Source organism: Colobus angolensis, unplaced genomic scaffold (genome assembly GCF_000951035.1).
Source record: "Colobus angolensis palliatus isolate OR3802 unplaced genomic scaffold, Cang.pa_1.0 Scaffold41, whole genome shotgun sequence".
NCBI lineage: Eukaryota > Metazoa > Chordata > Mammalia > Primates > Cercopithecidae > Colobus > Colobus angolensis.
The window spans coordinates 6,243,298-6,266,533 of NW_012117488.1; the positions used below are offsets into that span (position 1 = coordinate 6,243,298).

Sequence of the window (23,236 nt, forward strand, 5' to 3'; positions counted from 1 at the left end):
GTGCATGATTGTAGTCCCAGCTAGTCGGGAGGCTGAGGTGGGAGGAAAGCTTGAGCCCAGCAAGCAGAGGTTGCAGTGAGCGGAGTTCGCACCACCGCACTCCAGCCTGGGCAACAGAGCGAGACTCTGTCTCAAAAAAAAAAAAAACTACCACTGCTCCTCAAGAAATTAAATATCGTTACCACGCAACCCAGCCATTTCACTCCTAGATATATACCCAAGAAAAATGAAAACCCAAGTTCAAATGTCTGAAGGCCACATCCCTATATACCAGCTGGTGAATACTGGGGGAGGGATTAGATGTCCCAATTTGCAAATGAATTTTTATAATATTATTCATAACAGCCATATAGCCATATGAATAGCATTATTCATAACGGCCAAAATATGTGGAAATAATCCAAATGTCTCTCAAATGATGATTGCATAAATAAAATGTGACATATTTATACAATGAAATATTATTCAGCCATAAAAAGAAATGAAGTACTGATTTGTGCTATAGCATGGATGAACCTTGAAAACATTGTTAAGTGAAAAAAGCCAGACACAAAAGGCCACGTATTGTATCATTCCATTTATATTAAATTTTCAGTATGGCAAATCTATAGCAATAGAAAGTAGACTAATGGTTGTCTAGGGCTAAGAAAGATGAGAGGATTAGGGGTGGCTACAGATACAACTATCCTTTTGGAGTGATTAAATATTCTGAAATTGATTGTGGTGATGGTTGCAGAACTGTGAATATACTTAAAACCACTGAATTGTATACTTTAAATTGTATATGTATAAACATATACTTAAATTGTATGGTATGTATATTATATCTCAATAAAACTGTTACCACAAAGATAATAACTACCACTGCTTTGGCTTCCACAGAATTTTTGTTAGGTAAAGTATTTTATTAAAGAACAATTTAAATATATATAAAACAAGTGTTATGGTTTGAATAGGTAGCCTTCAAAATTCAGGTGTTGCCAATATGACAGTATTAAGAGGTGGGGCTTTTAAAAGATGATTAGGCCATGAGGGCTCCTCACTTAGCAATAGAACTGGTGCTTTTATAGAATGGCTTCATGTAAGGAATTCATTCCTCTTGCTCTTCTACCTTCCACCATATGAAAACTTAGCATTTCTCCTCTCTGAAGAATGCAGCAATAAGGCATCATCTTGGAAGCAGAGCGCAGCCCTCACCAGACACCAAATGCTGGTGCTTTGATCTTGGACTTCCAGCCTTCAGAACTGCTTGAAGAAATTTTCTCTGACCCCACACCCTTGGGGCTACTCTGGAATATAGGCCTTTCCTTCATATTTCCAAGACACAGCTCTGTTTGCTTCTGTGATCTTTGAGAGTGAAGGCACCTTTTCTTATTCATATTCATATTCCGTTCTTGGTCTTTCTATATACAGTGTCCCCTTGGCAGTAAATACCTCCTTTAAATAGAGGAAATTGTCTAGCACATCACTAAAACCATGGCTTCTCCCTAGTGAGAGGGATGGACTCTGGAAAGCAATAGAGACGATGGTGGAAGTAACAGCTCAGTACTCCTCCCATTCACTTTGGATTTTTCCAAAGAATCTTTTTAATTGCTCTAGGTGGGACTTGAATGTCCATTCCCAAGTGATTCTATTAAATAGCCGAGACTGAGGACCACTGACTCCAGTCATGAGAATGGGAAGGGAAATGACTGATTTTGAGGGATGTCACCCGCAAAGAATATTAAAGGAGTAAGTAGCTCCTGAAAGCCTAGACGCTCCCACTTTAGGCTTTCAAGAGCTGCTCCTTTAATATTCTTTTCTGAGGCTGGGCACAGTGCCTCATGCCTGTAATCCCAGCACTTTGGGGGACCAAGGCAGATGGATCACTTGAGCCCGAGAGTTCAAGACTTGCCTGGGCAATATGGTGAAACCCCATCTCTACAAAAAATACAAAAATTAGCTGGGCATGGTGGTGTATACCTGTAGTCCCAGTACCTCGGGAGGCTGAGGCAGGAGGATCACTTGAGCCCAGGAGGTTGAAGCTGCAGTGAGCTGATGTCATGGGGTGGGTGTCACTTCACCAGCCAGAAACCTGTGTGGCCAGTGGGGCTTTTGTCTGAGTTTTTACTCGGGCCTGCTGGGCTTGTCCCACCCAATCAGCCTGGCAGGCTGTGCACAGCTTGCACTACTGGCCTGAATCTCATGCCTGTCAAGGGACAGCCAGGCACAGAGCAGCGAGGGGTGTGTGAGTGAGCAAGTATGGGGTCCAGCCACTGAGCACAGCCAGGCACACTGGCTGCGGTGGGACAGGCAGCTCCAAGCACCAGCACAGGTGGCAGCTCCCCGTGAGGCTGTGACAGGACCAGGTGTACCACAGGCAGCTTCCATGGCTGGCACTGAGGAATGCAGTGGCACCCGGAAGCCTGGAGATGCCAGGAACCACAGAGTCCCAGAGAGGGTGTCACAGCTCTGGCTTGGGGAGCTCCTAGGTCTGGGCTCCCAGAAGGGCTGCAGCTCTTCTCTCCTTCTTGTTGCCCACACATGGTGAGCAAGGGGCGTATTTCAGACCCATTTGTGTTATAGCTTTTTTAGCCCAGGCATTCAGCACGTCCCAAGTTCTTGTCCTGTGTCTAGGAAGAATGAGGTACACAGACAAGTGGAGGTTGAGCAAGTCAAAGAGGAGCTATCCTGAGTGACAGAACAGCTTAGAGGAAACCACAGTGGGTAGCTCCTCTCCACAGGCAGGTTGTCCCAACAGTGTTCAGCTCTCAGCAGAGGAGACCCTAGAGTGGGCAGCTCCTCTCTGCAGCTGGTAGTCCCAACTTATGCCCAGCTCTCAGCAGAGAGGAGATCCTGGAGAACGTAGCTCCTCTCCAAAGGCAGGTCATCTCGTCATCGAAGTTTGGCTGAATCCAGGGATTTTTATGGGCTTCAGAGGGGAGGAAGTGCATGCTGATTGGTTCATGGGTGGCCATGGGCGGGCCTGAAAAATAGCACCATAAGTTCCCATTCTGGCCCATCAGCCCCACCACCAGGCTTTAGGCCATCCCTGGCTTGAAGGTGAGGCTTCACCAGGGACCTGCCCCTTTCTGCCCAGGAGCCTGTTTGCCTCCTGCCACTGCCCAAGCTATTTGTGCTGAGGGGTGCCTGCAGGCCCACGCTGAGCCACCCTCAGTGCTCCCTCCGTCTCCCTCCTGTGCTCATCAGTGCCCAAAGCCTGGAGGGGAGCCAAGGCGGCAGAGGGCTGGCGTGTCAGTGCTGCTCTGAGCATGCGTACACTCAGCTGGGTTGCAACAGGGCCTGGGCTTGGCCTCAACTTTGCTCCAAAATCAGAGTGGGCACCGGGAGTGGGAGAGAAGCCAGGCAGCAGGAGCAGGCACTTCTGAGCCTGCAGGGGCAGGGTCAGAAGTCATCCCCCAAGAGATGCCCGGGTCCACAGCCGTGGCTAGATGGCTGCAGCTGTGCCTGGGAGGGCATGGGACCTGCCTGATTCTGGCCCTCAAGAGCACAGGGATGTCCAGGTCTGGAGCTGTGCCTGGGCAGCTGAAGCTGCACCGGGGGAGCACAAGGCTCCCGCCCTGCCAGCTCAGAAGTGGGCAGGGCTTCCACAGTTCCCAGCTCCTCCCAGCTCTGTCGAGCTCACAGCCCTGGCCACGCCCCCCCCCGCCCCCCACTGCAGCCAGTGTCATGACAGCAGTCCCTCCAGACGGGCCACCCATGCCATCACTAAGATTGCAACACTGCACTCCAGCCTGGGCAACAGAGCAAGACCCTATCTCAAAAAAAAAAAAAAACAAAAAGTTATTTTCTGGAATTATGCTTGCCATCAAACCCCACCTGGAGTTTGCAAATATCATATTCCTCTTTCTGAGACTTGCATTAGTTAACATTGCTGGTCTTCAGCTACTCTCACTGTTGCACATTGCCCTTCATGAATCCCAAGCAGGAGCAGATACACCCATTTGTGAGGCTCAGGATATAATGATTCAGAGAATGCTCAAGCATCCTAGCTTCTTCTGAATCATTATGTCCTGAAGCACTTAGCTCAGTCTACAGCTAATAATTAAGAACACTGGCCTTATTATCAAGGCTGTACTGGAATCCCAGTTCTGCTATTTGGTGGGAGAATGAACTTGGGCAAACCTTGTTTCTAAGCTTTAGATTTCTCATCTCTAAAGTAAGGATAATAAAGCCTACCTGTAAGGACTGTTATAGGCATTAAATTCCCACCACAGATGTAAAGTGCTTGGCTCAGAGTGAATGTGAAATAAACTGCTAGTGATTATTTCTTCCCAGGGAGTTGTAAGACTGGGAGATCTAGCCCCTCCTCCAATATCCCCCTGCTGGTATATTGGTATGCAACCTCCAAACAGTCAGGACTTATAGCAGGTGCCTGCCTGCGCTCTTTAAACCAGTCTTCTAGGGGGAAGGCAAAGGGAATGATCAGTTATCTCCGGTTCTTTCATCAGTCCCAGCAATGTCCTAGTGTTGGGGTGCACTAGCAAATATTGTCAGAGCATTTTCTCAGGTCCACGACCACCACCCTACACTTTCCTGGTCTTTCCTTCCTAAGCCAAGAGCCATTCCTAGAGACAGGACCCTCAGGAGTCTTCACAAAGTCCCTGTGCTAAACATCTGAATTTCACCACATAGTATCTTGCCATTAAAACCTAAGAGTGTCTATCTCGGAATTGGCCACTTTTTTCTTCCAACCATTTACAGAAAATGTATAATTCATAATTTACAATTCCACAACCACCTGGAATAGAATTTGTTGCTCAATACAGCATCTGACATCTGACAGGAAGTATGGAATAAATAATCAATAAGCAGTTAAAGCTCCACATGTTAAAATCCTCCCACCCAGCTTAAATACTGGGTGACCTCCTCTTTCATGTTGTTTTATCGGTCAGAATGGTTTCCTCTTCCCTACCTCTGAATTCTTATTATCACTATCTTTATTGCATACTTACTAATTGATCCAAGATTCTACAGCTAATAATCGGCAAATCTAGAATTCAGCTGTACTGACTTGAATAGCATCTCCCCAAAATTCACATCTACTGGAACGCGGAATGTGAACTTATTTCAAAATAGAGTCTTTGGCTGGCATGGTGGCTTATGCCTATAATCCCAGCAATTTGGGAGGCTGAGGCAGGAGGATCGTTTGAGCTCAGGAATTGGAAACCAGCCTGGCCAACATAACAACACACTGTCTCTACAAAAGTAAAAATTTTAAAAAAATAGCTGAGCATGGTGGCACATGTCTGTATTCTCAGCTACTTGGGAGACTAAGGAGGACTGCTTGAGCCCAGAAATTGAGGCTGCCATGAGCCGTGACTGTGCCATTGTACTCCAGTCTGGGTGACAGAGAAAGACCGTCTCAAAAGAATAAAAAAAGCGTCTTTACAGATGTAATCAAGTTAAGGTAAGGTCGTACTGAATTAGGGTGGGCCCTAAATCCAGTGACTGGTGTTTTAAAAAGAAGGAAACGTGGACACAGAAACACAGGAGGAGACACAGAGAGGAAGGTCATGTGAAGATGGAGGCTGGGGTGGGAGGGATGCCACCACAAGCTGAGGAATGCCAAGGATTTTCAGAAGCCACCAGAAGTGAGGAAGAGGCAAGGAAAGAATCCTCCCTCGTGGCTTCAGAGAGAGCATGGCACTGCCAATTTTGGACTTCCAGCCTCCAGAACTGTGAGAGAATAAATATCTGTTAAGCCACCTTGTTTTTGGTAATTTGGTATGATGGCCCTAGGAAACTAATACATTGTCTGTCAGATATCAGACATCCTCGTTCTTAATGATATCTCATCTGTACCACGATGTTATGCAGCCTTATGCTTGTAGCATCTAAACCGTATCCCTCATAGCACATTTCTCAGGTGCCTTCTATTTCACAGTAGGAGGCAGATGGAGTACCTAGAAGTTGAGGTGGTATGGAGGCTGTGTTAAGGGATGAGGAAGAAGTAGGATTATTGCAAGGTAGTGGATGGGCAGGGCTGTTTTCTTGAAACTATGCCCAAACTTCATTGTTGGACAGACCCTGTGATTTAGCAGAAAGAGGAAAACTAGTTTACTAATGAAAGAATTGTGATGCATTAGAAAGCAAGAAGTATGGGGAGTTGCAAATCCTGCCACAAACGAGCTCTGTGATTAAGCATGTGGTAGTCAGATGTGGCTTTTTAAGCTAGGCAATTCATCTTGGGAACATTGACACATAGTCTGAAAAGCAAAATATTACTCTTTCAGCTATAAAAAAACTCCTGTAATCTTCATTCAGTCCCACCCAATCCCTGATCCTTATTCTGTAACTCCCAATTCTAACACAGAGCACTTAACTTTTTAGTTGACTAAATAAATAAGGGAATGAATACTGAGAATAGAAAAGGGTTGGAGGTGTCAGAAATGAAATGATGGTCAAGGAAAGAGAAAGACTCAGATGTATAGTAAGGGCATGGAAGAATGTTCAAGAATCAAAGATGTCTGCCACTAACATTTGGTAATCAAAAGCCATAACAAGCAAATGTGGCAATATATCAATGTCTGTTCCATCTTGGCAGTGAGCGTAGGGTATTTGTAATATTCTTTATAGTTTGGTGGGCTTAAAATGTTTCCTTTAAAAAAGAACAACAGTGCAGTAGCAACCTCAAAATGAGTGCATTAAATTGGCAGCATTCAATTCACTTGCTTTGATGGGTGAATCCTCTCCTTCATCAGCAGAACTGATCTGTGGTAAAAACAGTTCATTCTCACACACAGATAGACCAAAACAACCCTTTTGGAGAGCACCTGCAAAAATATATACGAAAAGCCATAAAATATTTATTTCCTTGGGTTTTGTACTCCTGGTTCTGGGAATTTATGCAAAGGCAATGATAATTTGAAAGGAAAACTGATGAAAATATGTAAATCCTATGACAATTTTTTAATAACAATGAACACTTGGGAACGATTTAAGGTGTCAGTGGGGAGTGCTCACCACTGCCCCCACCCCGGTCACGCCACCCTAAGCTGTGCCTGGATGGCTGTGTGTAAGGAACATGGCTGTGGTTTGGTCAAGGACAGCCCAAGGTAAACATCCACAGGGACTCAGCGAGTTTAGAGCGCAGGTGTATAACTCCACTTGTTATCACAGCTATGGAGCCACTACATGGGGAAGGCCATCCCTTGGCTCTCAGCCACTATTGTCTGTAAAAGGTATAATTGCCCATTGACACTGTGCAGACGTGCTGGCACCCACAGAGAGAGAGAGAGAGAGAGAGAGCCAGAGGTGTCCATCTTGGAGACTGACAGTGGGGAGCCAGGACACAGCTCGGCTTGCTTGTGCCCAGAGAGAGAAAGAGTTAAGCTGCTGACCCTGAAAGCAAGGGAGAGTCAGCCACGCAGCTGTGTGGGGGAGCCACCAGACTAAGCAGCTCAGACAGGGTGGACAGTGTGGAGAGCTAGTGTAAGAAAGCTGTTGACGAGAGCTGCTGCTAAGTAAAATATCTTTCACCTGCCTATGGTCCCCTGAGTGTTCTTTCTGCTCATCCACCCACTCCCCTTAGACCTCAGCATGGGCTGGAACCTGACCCCAAGCATGACATTTGGTGCAGTCATGAACCTGACATTGTGGTAGCCTCCACCCAGTCTCTGTTTCTGCCCTTGCCCCCGCCATCTACTCTCCACTTAGCAGCCAGGGTGATCCTTTCAAAATGAAATCAAACTGCTTCCTTGCTTCATTTCAAAATGCTCCCACCACCCTCACTGCTCCACCCTGGTCTGAACCACAACCTCTGGGGCCTGGATAAAGCAATAACTCCCTAAATGGTTTTCCCTCTTCCATCTTCTTTCCCCTTAGCACAAAAGTAAAATTGCTTCCTTTCAAATCACAAATCAGATCATGTCACTCTACTCAGAACCTTCCAGTGGCTTACAGTCTGACTCAGCACACTCATGACTCAACACACAAGGAATTCATCTCCTTCCAGTTACACTGAGCATTTTTGTTGGTTGCCGGCTGTACTCATAATGCTCTCTCCTTATATCCACACAGCTCACTCCCTCACTTCCTTTAAGCATAAATGAAATCCCTTATCTTGGTATTGAAAAGCCGAGAGCAGACTCTCCCAAAGTGAGCAGTGAGGTCATGACCACTCTAGTTTAAACTTTAACCAATCCATACAGTCTCATCCTACTTCCCTGTTTTATTTTTTCCTCTTAGCATTTATCATCTTCTAATAAATTGAATAACTTAGATATAGGCAGGCATGGGGGATCACGCCTGTAATCCCAGCACTTTGGGAGGCTGAGGTGGGCAGATCACCTGAGGTCAGAAGTTTAAAACAAACTTGGCCAACGTGATGAAATCTCATCTCTACTAAAAGTACAAAAATTAGCCGGACGTGGTGGCATGCACCTGGAGCCCCAGCTACTCAGGAGGCTGAAGCAGGAGAATTGCTTGAACCCGGGAGGCAGAGGTTGCAGTAAGCCGAGATGGTGCCATTGCACTCCAGCCTGGGCAACAGAGTGAGGCTCTGTCTCAAAAAAAATAAATTAATTAATTTTTAAAAATAACTTGGCCTGGCGAGGTGGCTCAAGCCTGTAATCCCAGCACTTTGGGAGGCCGAGACGGGCGGATCACAAGGTCAGGAGTTTGAGACCATCCTGGCTAACATGGTGAAACCCCATCTCTACTAAAAAAATACAAAAAGCTAGCCGGGTGAGGTGGTGGGCGCCTGTAGTCTCAGCTACTCGGGAGGCTGAGGCAGGAGAATGGCATAAACCCGGGAGGCGGAGCTTGCAGTGAGCTGAGATCCGGCGACTGCACTCCAGCTCGGGCGACAGAGCGAGACTCCGTCTCAAAAAAAAAAATAAATAAATAACTTAGATATAGCCGGGCGTGGTAGCACACGACTGTAATCCCAGCTACTCGGGAGGCTGAGGCAGGAGAATCACTTGAATCTGGGAGGCAGAGGTTGCAGTGAGCCGAGATCCTGCCACTGTACTCCAGCCCACGTGACAGAGTGAGATTCTGTCTCCAATAAATAAACTTAGATAAAATGTTTCAAGTGCCTACCTCTTCTGCCCCAAACACACATACGCTAGAATATAAATTCCATGAGGGAAGGGATTTTTATTGGTTTTGTTCACAGCTGTTTTCCTAGCACCTAGAACAGTGTCTGGCACATAGTGGACATTCAAAAAACATTTGTTAAATGAAAGGATGAATGGTTAAGTAAATCAGATGGAAGATGATGAACAATTAAGCAATCAGAAAAAATACTGTCCTTGTATAATGTGTCAACATGGAAACAGGACATAATGTAAACATCAGAATCCCTGTGCTGTGATTCTAGTTTTTGTGGCTCTGGTTACATTGTTTGTGTGTGTGTGTGTGTGTGTGTTTTGCTTTCCCTTTCCTTAAACATTGGCTTTCCCAAGTTTGTCCTTGGTCCTCCTGTCATTTTTATCTACTCTTGTAGCTTCAAATACCATCGAGTTTATTTATAGTTTATTTAGCATGTTGTCCAAGCGACCGTCTTGGGCCCAGGGCCCTACCCGTAGCTTGTCATCCACACTTCTCAGGTTGCTTTTTACACAGCACCATAGTAGTTAGAATATGGTCTGGGGATAGTCGTGTCTTCATCAGTCTCCCCCTATAAAATGGAGGGCTCATAGTATAAGTTGCCTAGAACATATTAGTGAGGACTCAATAAATGTTTGAGTAGGATGAGCCGGGTGGCTCATGCCTATAGTCCCTGCACTTTGGGAAGCCAAGGCGGGTGGATGGCTTAAGCCCAGGAGTTTGAGACCAACCTGGGCAACATGGCGAAACTCCATCTCTATAAAAAATACAAAAAAATTACCTGGGCTGGTTGGTGGTGCACGCATGGAGTCCCTGCTATTTGGTGGCTGAGGTGGAAGGATCGCTTGAGCCGTGGAAGTGGAGGCTGCAGAGAGCCGAGATCGCGCCACTACACTCCAGGCTGGGCAACAGAGTGAGATCCTGTCTCAATAAATAAATAAATAATCAGTTGAGTGCATACTGTGTGCCACCTACCTTTAAGAACTTTATATATGATCCCAGCAGCCCTGAAATGTAAGCATATCTATCTCCATTACAGATTAACTAATGAGGAAAAATTATGTTTATAATGAACAGTGACCAAAAAGTATGCAAACATTAAATTAGGTGTTAAAGTGGTGGCATTGTAGGTGCTTTCTTTTTTTCTTTCAAAAATTTCTTTAGTAGTTAGGCTGTTTGTGTGTATGCATGTGTATGTGTGTATGAGTGCGTTCGTGTGTGACCGAAACAGTAACCGGCAAACACAGCAACAGGAAATTGTAGGGCAGGGTCTGGGAAAAGGGGAGGAACCCGAAGGTACTGACAAGCCCAGACCAGACTCCCCCGAAGTGAGCAGGCAGCAAAGGCTGAAAGTGCCAGCTGCCTGGGCACTGACGGACCCCACCCACGGAAACGATGCCTTATGAGGAAGCTAACCTGGGGCACTTACCCACGACCTGCGCAGGCGTGGCTTGAGGAAACGCCCGTTGTGGGTGGAGCCACCCGAAAGGCTCCGGTCGGGGGCGGGAACAGAAGCTGCCCGCGGGCTGGCGCCAATAGGCTGCCGCAGAGACAGGGCGGGCTCTGCCAAGGGACGCGCCGCGGGGCGGTCCCTGCGCCTGAGCCTCTAAGAGAGGGAAGGAATACTCCTCCGAACAGCGCGTCGCTACGCGTAGGTTTGCGGCGCCGTCGACCCCAGAGGCGGGGCCGGAAGCGTTACGGTTTGACCCCCGAGTCCCTCTGTTCCCAAGGGGCGGCTGTCTTTCTCGCGACCCACTCTGCCTCCTCTTCTTCTCCCCCATTACCCGGAGACCGAAACCCCCAGCCAGGGCGGGGCGGCGCAGCTCGAGCTCCCGGACCCGGAAGAAGCGCCATCTCCCGCCTCCACCATGGAGCCCACCGCGCCGTCCCTCACCGAGGAGGACCTCACTGAAGTGAAGAAGGACGTGAGTAACGCAACTGTGCCCAGGGCGGGCGGGTGCGGGCTGCAGCCCAGCGGGCAAGGGAAGCGGAAGCCTGGAGTCCGAGGACAAGGAGGATCCTCCAGGTCCGAGGAGCGGAAAGTCCTAGCACAGGAAGACTGTGGCGAGCCCTGCATCCGAGGGACCTTGGTGGCAGTGGTCCTCCAGTGACCTGTCAGTCCAGGTTTTACGTCACTAAACGCAGAGCTTGGGCTTTATTGCCCAGTGGAGTTTTGATTCTTGCCCACTCCTCCCCCATCCCCTCATGCTTTTCCCCACACTGTGTTCTTGGAGCTGCTTCGTCATGGACCGGTGGCTCAGATTCATCCTTGAGTCAGGCTGCCTAGGCTGCTCTCTCAGCCTGGAGCGAAGGCTGTACCAGGTGAAGGATCCCAAGCAGTGGACCAAAAATGTGAAGCTCTTTTGCATAGGGGGCTTGAGGAAGCTCAACAGCTGAAAGCACAACCTGGAATTCCCCTAGTAAGCAGACGCCCACATATTTAAATTGGGGTTGGGGGAGTGAATACACGTAGCTGAGAATTAATGTACAGGTAAACGTCGAAAATATTCAGTAGCTAAATTATGCTCTTCTCGGATGGTGCAGAACTACATAAACCTTCATATTTATTTGTAACGAATGGCTTTGTTGAGATAGGACATTCTTTTTCCTTTGCGTTTGTTTTGCCAGATGAGACCTGTATGAGTATCACTAAAATACGTTACATGAATTCAAATTAAAAACAAACTCAACATGAAACGTGTTCTTACTGAACACTGCAGTACTTTCACAAAGTCATTTTGGTGAACTGGACAGGATGGCAACTTTTTAAATGTTCATCCACTTCAAATCCCTTCCTCTTCGCTGTAAGCTTTATTACACTGTACTCACAATTGGTGTGACTCACCAGCAGAAGGAAACTGGATGTGACTGGGAGTTGTGCTTAGTTTCCTCATTCAACAGAGATTTATGGAGCACTTACTATATGGAAAGCACTGGCCTTGGGTCTGGAAGGATACAGAAAAATGAAGATCAGTTTCCTACTTTACATTCTAGTTGAGATAAGAATGGAACATAAATAACTACTGTAGAATAAATGTTGTTTTATTCATGGTGAGTGCCAGTAAAACCTTGAACTTCCAAGAGCTAGTCCTCCTATGTTCCAGATGCTGTGTCACACAGTTTACAATGTTCCCACTTACCCTTCACAACAACCTCTAAAGAAGATAATTGCCATTCCCATTTTACAGCTAATAAAATAGGAACTGAGAAATTACAAGTGGAAGGAAATAAGATCTGTATACAAGTACAGATGTGAAGAGGGGCTTCCAGGTCTTTCTTTTTCTCTGTCAGTTCATTGATGTTATCTATCTTCAGGATTTCGTTTTACGCCTATATCAGAAATGCGTAACCTTGAGGAAACCATGGATGGGTTTCAAAAGGTCTATAAAAGAAACTATGTGCATGCTTTTTTTTTTTTTTTTTTGAGATGGAGTCCAGCTCTGTCGCTTGGGCTGGAGTGCAGTGGCTGGATCTCAGCTCACTGCAAGCTCCGCCCCCGGGGTTTACGCCATTCTCCGGCCTCAGCCTCCGGAGTAGCTGGGACTACAGGCGCCCGCCACCTCGCCCAGCTCGTTTTTTGTATTTTTTAGTAGAGACGGGGTTTCACCGTGTTAGCCAGGATGGTCTCGATCTCCTGACCTCGTGATCCGCCCGTCTCGGCCTCCCAAAGTGCTGGGATTACAGGCTTGAGCCACCGCGCCCGGCCGTGCATGCTTTTTTCTTTGAGGTTTTTTTCATCATATTTTCAAAATGACTTCTGATCTTAGTTTTAAAATTATCCACATATTTTGACTTCTCTCTCTCTCTACTCTAGGTCCTTATTTCCAAATGTCTACCGGAAATCTACTTTTATATCCTACAGATTGCTCACCTTGTCAAAAAATTGAATTTTTTATTATCCTTTTCCAAAAGTTGCCTGCTATTGCTGCTGCATTGCCTTTCCTGATGAATGGTGTGCTATCACCCTTCGCCTTGGGACCTCCCACTTCTTTAGTGTCTCCCCCTTCTCCTATCTAGTTATTTGCCTCATTGTGTTGGTTGGATTTAGTTCAGTTTAATAAATATAGATTACATGCTACTGTGAAGCTGATACTGTGGTTGGTTCTAACAGTTCAAAAATTAAAAATGAAGACACAATCCTAACTTGAAAAGAGCTCAGTTTCTTGAGGGGAATCGTTTTAAATCACAAAATAAGTGCAGTGAGTTTTACATTCATCTGAAACATTAACTGCTTTGTGCTCTGGTAAGTGCAGAATATACAGTGTTGGCTAAAACATACCTCGTAGCTGTCTGCTTCAAACAGAGATGTTAGAATTTAAAATAAATAAATATATTTGTTTTTATTATGGCAATTACTATGAAGGAATCAAACAGTGCTAAGACAATAGTAGGGGAAATCGACTTGAGATGGGATGGTCAGGAGAGGTTACATTTAAACTGATTCCTGAAAGATTTGACAGAACTGAGGGAAGAGCATTCTAGGCAGAATAGAATTTATCAAGGACCTAAGACATACAAGACCTTGGTGACTTGGGGAAAGTAGAGGAAGGCAGAGGGTAATCTGAAGGGAAGTTAGGAAGGTGGGCTAGAGCCATTTTCATGAAGAGCCTTTTAGTAAATAAAGTATTTGGCGTTTTTTTCCCCCCAAGTAATGTAGAGACATGTTGAAGAATTGTATTGTTTAAACATCCCTCTGCCTGTTTCATGGACTGAGGAGAACAAGAATAAGAACAGGGAAGCCAGTGAGCAGGCTTTTGGAATCTATAGAGATGAAAGATGATGGTGATTTGGATCAGGGTGAAGGTAGTGGAGATGGATGGAGCAGGAGAATTCCAGATGCAATTTCTGAACTAGAAAGGATAGGACCTGGTGATGGATTGAACGTGGGAGTTGAGGAAGAGGATATAATTAGATTAGTACATGGAAATGTCCTATCAGCAATTACATCTGCAAAGTTAAAAGATCAGAACAGAGATCTGAGCTAGAAATGTAAGTGTGAGATGGAATGATTTTACCTAGAAAGCTGAGAGCTAGAAGAGAAAAATGGTTTGAAAACCTTTAAAGAGTTTTAAAAAGTGAATTGTTCGCTTGAAAGAAGGGTAACAAAAAAGAAAAAGAGAAAATGATTGAAAACTTGTGTCCACAGAGATGGGAAGAAAACCAGGAGAGTGTGGTATTCATGTAACAATTTTATTGTTTCAGGGAGGGAGTAGTCAACTGTGTTTATGCAGCTGAAAAATAAAATGAAGATGGAAAAGATTTGTCAATAAGGGAGTCATTGGTGACTTCAAGAAGAATACTGGGGCAGGAATGGAAGTATCTGGAAATGAATTTTGAGATAAGGTGAAAGAAGTGGAGTCCTGGTGTATAGAAAGGTGAAATGTATACACAAGGTGCTACAAGGACAGAGGAGGGGGTGCCTAACTCATTCTGGGCAGTTAGGTAAACCTTTCCAAAGAAGATGTCCACTGACCTAAATCTTAAAGGACGAATGGGGGCTTTAGGGTCTGATAAAAGAAAAGAAGACAAAAATACATAAGAAAATGTAGAGAGACAGATAGTTTTAGGTAGAGCATAAATTTTCAGGACAAAGGTAGTGATAGATTAAGTTGGAGAGGTAGGCAGGAGCCATATTATCAATGAACTTTGTCTTCCCTAATTAGTTATTATTACTTACTGTGTACAGGGACTATGCGTGACCTTCATATATAGTATTTGCATTTAGTCCTCCTTGATGTCCTGTGAGTTAAGTTTTTAATCCTTATTTTATCAATAACATACCTGAAGCTTGGAGTGGTGAAGTAACTTGGGCCAGCTCTCACAAGGGTGAGTACTAGATTAAGATTTGAACTGAGGTTGGTCCAACTTTAGAGCCATGCTCTTAACTTCTCTACTATTCTGCCACGTAAAGGAACTTTATCCTTTAAGACAGGGCAGAACATTGTTTTTAAAATTGTTTTTAAATTAACAAAATTTCAATATTAGAATTTGCTGGGCACAGTGGCCCACCCCTGTAATCCCAGCAACTCAGAAGGATAAGGTGGGAGGATCACTTAAGGCCAGGAGTTCCAGACCAGCCTAGGTAATATAGCAAAGATCCCTCCTCTACAAAAAAATAAAAATAAAAATTAGCTGGGCATGGTAGCTCACACCTGTAGTCCTAGCTACTCAAGAGGCTGAGATGGAGATCACTTGAGTCTAGGGATTTCGGGCTGCAGTGAGCTATGATCAAGCCACTGCTCTCCAGCCTAGGCGACAGAGTGAGATCCTTAAAACAAATTTAGTAAAATTCATATAATACTCCAGATTTCCATTTTCTCTTGAAGGAGAAATGTTGAGGAGGGGGAAGGAGGTAGTAAGTGCAGCTAGGTTTCTATTGTTAATAATCCATGCCAGATATGATAAGGACCAGGTCCTGGACATAGTTATTTGCTTACTCTGTGCTTTTCCAGTATTTGACCTACAATCTTTTTTTTCTGGGCCCTATCACATTGTTTTATAATTATTGCCTGTGATATTTATCGTTTTCCCACCTAGACCATGAGCCCTTTGCATGTAGGATTCAAATCTTGTTCATCTTTGTATACTCATTGCTCAGCACTCGGCATATTAGGAATTAATCGTAAAATGTTTGTCATGTGAACAAACAAGTAAATGTGGAACTTCAGTAGACCAAGAACCACAGGAACCCTTCACCTAGCCTACTTTCCTGACATCATATACTAGGGTACTTGGCCTTCCATTACCTTTGTCATCATTACTAACATATTTTGATCACTTACTATGTACCAAGCACTTTTCTAAGCACTTTGCCTATCTTTATTCCTCATATAACAGTCACCTGAGGAAACAAGCACAGAGGAGTTAGTTACCTGCCCAAGATCATATATCTAGTCAATAGAGGAGCTAAAATACAGTCACCGATATCAAATTATTAATGCCATTTATTGAGATCAACATGGGTTTTCTGCTAATTAAGCTTTCAGGCACTTCTCAAGTCTAGGTTTGCTTTTTTGTGGTGTCCTTTTTCTTTATTTATTTCATTTTTCCAACACTCACTATTCCCCACACATCTTTCCATCTCCCTTCCACCAAGACCGATTCACTGAGTTAGAGTGTAGTCTTTCCAGCGGACCCCAAAGACAGATACATATGGGCTCTTTCAGTTTAGGGTTTTGTTTTTTGTTTTTAATAGTTTTACTCTAAGGAAATGGAGTAATTAATAACAAACATGAGAAAGTTACAGACTGTGAGACCTCTCACTAAGTTATTGGTCCTGACTAATTCTGGACTCGTTGCTAACCGATAGCTAAAATGTACAGTAGTCTTTGCCCTCATCTTTACTCCCAAAGATGGCCCTCAACAGACCTCCCTGTTTCCAAGGACTCAGGCCCTCTAGATTCAGCCGGTCCCTCCTCACAACAGCCTGGTCTTGGTTTTTAGGTTTGAAGGTGAGATCAAAGCAGTGAGGAATGTCTAGGACCTACTTGTGTCTACTTGGACCTTCATCTTAATTAGCATGCATTTTAGAAGGCCTGAGCCGCCTGACTTTAGAACATTATCTCACACCAGTTAAGACTGCTAACTAATAGTCACCTATGTGATTTTCTTAGATGTTATAAAATAACATTGAACCATATTTTATGTCTTCTAGGCCTTAGAAAATTTACGTGTATACCTGTGTGAGAAAATCATAGCTGAGAGACATTTTGATCATCTACGTGCAAAAAAAATACTCAGTAGAGAAGACACTGAAGAAATTTCTTGTCGAACATCAAGTAGAAAAAGGGCTGGAAAATTGTTAGACTACTTACAGGAAAACCCAAAAGGTCTAGACACCCTTGTTGAATCTATTCGGCGAGAAAAAACACAGAACTTCCTGATACAGAAGATTACAGATGAAGTGCTGAAACTTAGAAATATAAAACTAGAACATCTGAAAGGTAAGATATCTTACTTATCTAAGAGTTAATTTAAATGTAATAATGCTTTTTAAAAATGCAGAGGAGGCCAGGTGCCTACATTTTAGGAGGCCAAGGCGGGAGGATTGCTTGAGGTCAGGAGTTTGAGACCATCCTGGGCAATATAGCGAGACCTTGTCTCTACAAAAAATAAAAAAATTTGCCAGGCATGGTGGTGCATACCTGTGTTTCCAGCTACTCAGGAGGCTGAGGTGGGAGGATCACTTGAGTCTGGGACATTGAGGCTATAGTGAGCCATGATTGTGCTACTGCACTCCAGTCTAGGCAACAGAGCAAGGCCCTGTCTCAAAAAAGCAAAACAAAAAAACCAGAAATGATCATTTTGCTTTCAAAAAGTTTAAACTTCAAAATTATATTCAATTTGCATTTATTTTACCTTATATGACCTTATTACATTGAAAAAGTGGAATATCTGTCAATATACTGTATTTGTATTCATTTAATACCATTTATGGAAAACATAACTATTATGAAATCCCTGTATACATAAGGATTTGTTTCTAAAGTCAGCAGAATATAAAATTATTCAAGAGTAACCTCTGAAAATACTGTACATTACACATAAAGAACAGTATTTAGGCAAAGTATTTTAAAAGTCCAACTCTGCTAGTTTTTCTTGTGATCACCAGTTGATCACAAGATGAAGTAGTTGGCACTTGTTTATAGGAATCACGTTGCATAAAATATTCGTGACTTGAAACTACTCTGACAAGATGTGAAAGCATGGAAACATTAAGAGAATAGCAAATTCACCTGTCCCATTTCACGCTCACTCCAGAAGATACACTCATTGATTGGAATATTGTGTGGAATTGCCTACACAATTTAAATCCCCAACCCCCTCCTTTCTCTGTTCCTCGCTGTCTCTCTCTCTCTCTCCAGAGCACATAAATGTGCATGTGACGTTCTACAGCTGTTCTAGGCATTAGGGATACAGAAAAGAATAATTTAGGGTTCTGCCCTTAAGGAACTCATAGTCTATAAGTGTCCCCTTGCTGGGACACATGACAAGTTTTCCCTTTTGAGCCATATCTAAGAAAGTAGTTTCTATAGCATGGAATAGACATGCTGACTGTATTGTAAGGTTGAAAAACTAGTGGAAGAAGTGACATGTAAGTGTCCTTTATAGACTATGCAGGTTTTACCTAAAAATTGTCAACTCAGGGTTTCTGTGCCTGTAGGTTGAATATTTGCTAAGCCTAACGGAAGGGTAAATTGTATTTGTGTTTATTCTTTCAATCCTGTGGATAATGGTTAACTATGGATGTGATAAAATTCTTTGATGGTATCTAAGTTGTTTTCTGCTATAGCAATACTTGAGACTGGGTAACTTATAAAGAAAAGAAATGTATTCATTTCTTACAGTTCTAGAGGCTGGTTAAGTCCAAGTCCATGGCGTCAGCATCTGGCAAGGGTCATCCGTGGTGGAAGGGCAGAAGATGGAAGAGTGAGGGAGGGCAAGAGTGTGAAAGGGAAGAAAAAGGAGTCGAACTCCCAAAATAAGTAACCCATTCCCATGATAATGGCATTAGTCCAGGGCAGAGCTCATGACCCTGTTGCCTCCCAAAGGCCTCAGCTCCTAACACTGCTGCAGTGGCAACCAAGTTTCCAACATGCGAAAGTTTGGCAGATACATTCATACCATAGCTGTTGGGAACAACCACTGTCATTTGAGTAAACTATGAGGTTGAGAAACAGGACGTTATCTATTGAATTGTAGTTCTCAGTTTCCCACAAAGTAGTCCTGGAATGTTGGGCATGACTTAACTGTCCTGTGCCTTTTTTTTTCTTTTTTCTTTTTTTTTTTTTTTTTAAGACCGTGTTGCTCTTGTTGCCCAGGCTGGAGCGCAATGGCACAATCTCAGCTCACTGCAACCTCCACCTCCCAGGTTCAAGCGATTCTCCTGTTTCAGGCTCCAGAGTAGCTGGGATTACAGGCACCTGCCACCACGCCTGGCTAATTTTTGTATTTTTAGTAGAGACAGGGTTTCGCCATGTTGGCCAGGCTGATCTCAAACTCCTGACCTCACGTTCTGCCCACCTCGGCCTCCCAAAGTGCTGAGATTACAGGTGTGAGCCACCATGCTCCGCCCTTTTCTCTCATCTTTAATAATAACAGACTATCCTAGGTGACCTCTGAAATTCCTTTTAGTTCTGATATCCTATTATTCAAGAATTAGCCATTGCCATTGATCAACAGATAGAATTTTAGCGTCTGCCCTGTTTACATTTTGTTTTTATTGGCTAATATTTTTTGTACCAGAATACTAAAGAATATTTATTGTGAAAGCTATTTCTTATTTTATAAGAAATTTTAGATGGTTAAGTTTATATGTACACTGTACCTTAAATAAGAATTATAACATGTCGTTTAACTTCCATGAGACTATTTTCTTATCTAGAAAATGCAAATAATAGTGCACTTCATGGTTGTTGAGAAAAGCAAATTAGATTTGAAATAGATTATGACAGAAATTATAAATTGCTATTTAAATTTTGATTGTGGGGTAACTAGCTTGTAATCTTTAACAAGTCACAAGATGGACAGTGACTCCATTTTTTTTAGTTACTTTTTCATTCACATATGAATAATTTTATTGTAGGACTAAAATGTAGCAGCTGTGAACCTTTTCCAGATGGAGCCACGAACAACCTCTCCAGATCAAATTCACATGAGAGTAATTTCTCTGAAAAACTGAGGGCATCCACTGTCATGTACCATCCAGAAGGAGAATCCAGCACGACGCCCTTTTTTTCCACTAATTCTTCTCTGAATTTGCCTGTTCTAGAAGTAGGCAGAACTGAAAATACCATCTTCTCTTCAACTACACTTCCCAGACCTGGGGACCCAGGGGCTCCTCCTTTGCCGCCAGACCTGCAGTTAGAAGAAGAAGGAACTTGTGGAAACTCTAGTGAGATGTTTCTTCCCTTAAGATCACGTACTGTTTCACGACAGTGACACTTTATTGCCTTTTAATTTTTAATGATGACAAAAAATGTTTTTAAAAATATGAATCTTTTTATAAAATGACTGTAATGATTTGTTTACATTTCATACATGTCTTTTAAAATGCGATGTAAGCATACTTTGTAAATAGGATTTTTAGAATAAAAAAGCATACTTTTAAGATAGCTAACTGTAAATCATGTTGATCATGTACTTTTTAGTAATTTCTTTTTTTCCTTTTTAAGGTCTTTCACTGTTTTTTAAAGTATTTTCTATTTTAAGACTGATTTTAATAGGGAATATATCTCTATTTGAGAATAGACTCTTACTGGGAAGAACGTTTTTTCCTCAGTGCATTTGTGCTAGAAATTTTCAGTCTAATAGTCTTTGCCAGTCATTCAGCAGCAAATTTTCAGCATTAAGCTGTTCCTGTTCAGTAATAAAACCAATCACTGATGGGAAAACTGCCAATATAGAAAAATAAAAATAAAAAATCTCTTTTCTACTCCATTGTCTTATAGGCACTTAAACAGCCTTTTTTTGATACCGGAGGAACACTTGATGGAGTATGAGCCACCTCAGATCTCAGTTTGCCAACATTCATTTCTAATTAACCTTACTAATTATACTACTTTGTTAGGATTTTCACATTCTTGGCTTAATCATTTTCATTCTTAAAGACAAATATCTTGGCCTAAACCTCAGTTATTACATGTAATTTGATGAGGTATTTGAGGTATTTTTTTCTCTTTTTTTTTCTTTTTTTTGAGACAAGAGTCTTGCCCTATCGCCTAGGCTGGAGTGCAGTGGCTCAACCTGGGCTCACTTCAACTTCTGCCTCCCATGCTCACGTGATCCTCCCTCCTCAGCCTCTCATGTAATATAGCTGGGACTACAAGTGCGTGCCACCATGCCTCACTAATTTTTGTATTTTTTTATAGATTTTGCCATGTTGTCCAGGCTGGTCTTGAACTCCTGGGCTCAAGAAATCTACCCAGCTTGGCCTCCCAAAGTCCTGGGATTACAGACACGAGCCACCTCGCCTAGCCTGATGAGATTTTTTAAAAAATATTTTCTCTGTACTTTTCATTCTCTTTTAATGAGGACCAATGTACAGTTGAAATAACTAGAACAAATTATTTTTGGTGTGTGTGACAATTCTGTTTTTAATGCTATTTGAAAAAGTGGGCCATTAGCCAGATTTGTCTTTTTGTTATATAACAAAATTTAACTAATTTTACACGTTTATAAATCTTATGCTCTCACTGTTTTTATTTAAATTACAGTTTATCTGTTTCCTGACATCTGTCTCCTATATAGTTCCATTATTAATTGCAAAAACGTAGAAATTGAAATTTTCCTATTAACAATAAAATTTTTTTACTAAAGTAGTGCTATTTTGGAGTTACAAATTTTCAATAGGAAGTATCTAAAAGTTTTTTTAATATGTGCCAATATTTATAAAAAACATTACTTAAGATTGTGAGATCGAGTTGTATTTCTGGATGGACTGATGAATTTATCCATCATCAAGGAGATTGGCATATTAGCTTTAAAATTTTTTAAAGATTGGTTTTTTTTAGTGTAAGCATTTTCTAAGAATTATAGAGAAATGTTTCACCTCCAATGCATAGCAAAAATAGTGGTGTTAGAAAGAAAATAGATTACATTTAAGGAAGGTGGTTTAAAAAGCAGAAGCAGACTTTAAAATTCAATTCCTGGACACCTTTTTAAAAATTGAATCAAAGATTATAATTTAGATATACAATAACACCTGTATATAGATTAGTTTTAACACTGAGTTTTCTTTCAGACTGTTTTCTAACTACATAGACAATAAAATTAAGGTTGGCATAAAGCTAGGTTTGTGGGTTTTTGACTTCTACAAAATCTTTTTTTTCCTTTTAGCCCTGAAAACTAGCCATTGCCAAAAGTGTGTAATTTAGGATAACTGATGGGATGCAGTTTGTTAACTAAGTTCATTAATGCAGCAGTGAAAAAGTTACTTTTTAGGGATACCATATTTATAATACAAAAATATTAATTTTTATGTATATGTATATATTATTAATACTGTATTTTTGGAGCAGTTGTAGGTTTATAAAAAAGCAGAAAATACAGAGTGTTTCCAAATACCCCTTTCTCCCTCAGTTTCCCACATTATCTTGCACTGATGTGGCACATTTGTTATAATTGATGAGTCAGTCTTTTTGTTTGTTTGTTCTTGTTTGTTTTTGAGACGGAGTCTCACTCTGTCACCCAGGCTGGAGTGCAGTGGCATGATCTCGGCTCACTGCAAGCTCCGTCTCCCAGGTTCATGCCATTCTCCTGCCTCAGCCTCCCAAGTAGCTGGGACTACAGGCGCCCGCCACCACGCCCGGCTAATTTTTTGTATTTTTAGTGGAGACAGGGTTTCACTGTGTTAGCCAGGATGGTCTTGATCTCCTGATCTCATGATCCACCCACCTCGGCCTCCCAAAGTGCTGGGATTACAGGCGTGAGCCACCATGCTCGGCCAATCTTTTTTTTTTTTTTTTTTTTTGAGATGGAGTCTGGCTGTCACCCAGGCTGGAGTCCAGCGGTGCAATGTCGGCTCACTGCAACCTCCACCTCCCAGGTTCAAGGGATTCTCCTGCCTTAGCCTCCAAAGTAGCTGGGATTATAGGCGTGTGCCCCCACACCTGGCTAATTTTTGTATTTTTAGTGGAGACAGGGTTTCACCATGTTGGCCAGGCTGGTCTTGAACTCCTGACCTCAGGTGATCCACCCGCCTCAGCCTCCCAAAGTGCTAGGATTACAGGTGTGTGCCACCACGCCCAGCCTGATGAGTGAATCTTGATACTATTGTTAACCCAAAGTCCATTGTTCATATTTAGGGTTCACTCTGTGTGTTATACAGTCCTATGGGTTTTGACAAATGTGTAATGTCTTGTATCTGCCATTATGCAGAAAAATTTCACTACCTTCGAAAGCTCATGTGTTCTGCATATTCATACCTTCCTCCCTCTCATCTCACTCCCAACCCTGGCAACCACTGATCTTTTTATTGTCTCTGTAGTTTCATCTTTCCCAGAATGTTATACAGTTGGAATCATAGTTGGAATCATAGTATGTAGCTTTTTTCAGACTGGCTTCTGTTTTTTTTTTTTGAGACGGAGTCTTGCTCTGTCGCCCAGGCTGGGGTGCAGTGGCCGGATCTCAGCTCACTGCAAGCTCCGCCTCCTGGGTTCACGCCATTCTCCTGCCTCAGCCT

At 43.0% G+C, this 23,236-nt stretch overlaps 2 protein-coding genes across 2 annotated transcripts in view; one reads left to right on the forward strand and one right to left on the reverse strand.

The window, feature by feature from the left end:
• BCL10 (B-cell CLL/lymphoma 10) overlaps window positions 1-21,841 on the forward strand; it is a 31,348-nt gene extending 9,507 nt beyond the window's left edge. The window contains exons 2-6 of the mRNA XM_011956101.1: window positions 5,706-5,719; window positions 9,326-9,330; window positions 10,185-10,979; window positions 16,709-16,997; window positions 19,640-21,841. Of these exons, the coding sequence (XP_011811491.1) occupies window positions 10,923-10,979; window positions 16,709-16,997; window positions 19,640-19,995 (702 nt within the window). The 5' untranslated portion in view covers window positions 5,706-5,719; window positions 9,326-9,330; window positions 10,185-10,922 and the 3' untranslated portion in view covers window positions 19,996-21,841. The remainder of the gene's footprint in view (window positions 1-5,705; window positions 5,720-9,325; window positions 9,331-10,184; window positions 10,980-16,708; window positions 16,998-19,639) is intronic.
• Window positions 9,083-10,911, reverse strand: LOC105521785. Its single transcript, XM_011956100.1, has 2 exons — window positions 10,484-10,911; window positions 9,083-9,625 (listed from the first exon to the last, which is right to left on the reverse strand). The coding sequence occupies exons 1-2, from the start codon at window positions 10,833-10,835 to the stop codon at window positions 9,615-9,617; spliced, it is 363 nt and encodes a 120-aa protein (XP_011811490.1). The 5' UTR covers window positions 10,836-10,911; the 3' UTR covers window positions 9,083-9,614.
• Window positions 21,842-23,236: the final 1,395 nt, after the last annotated feature.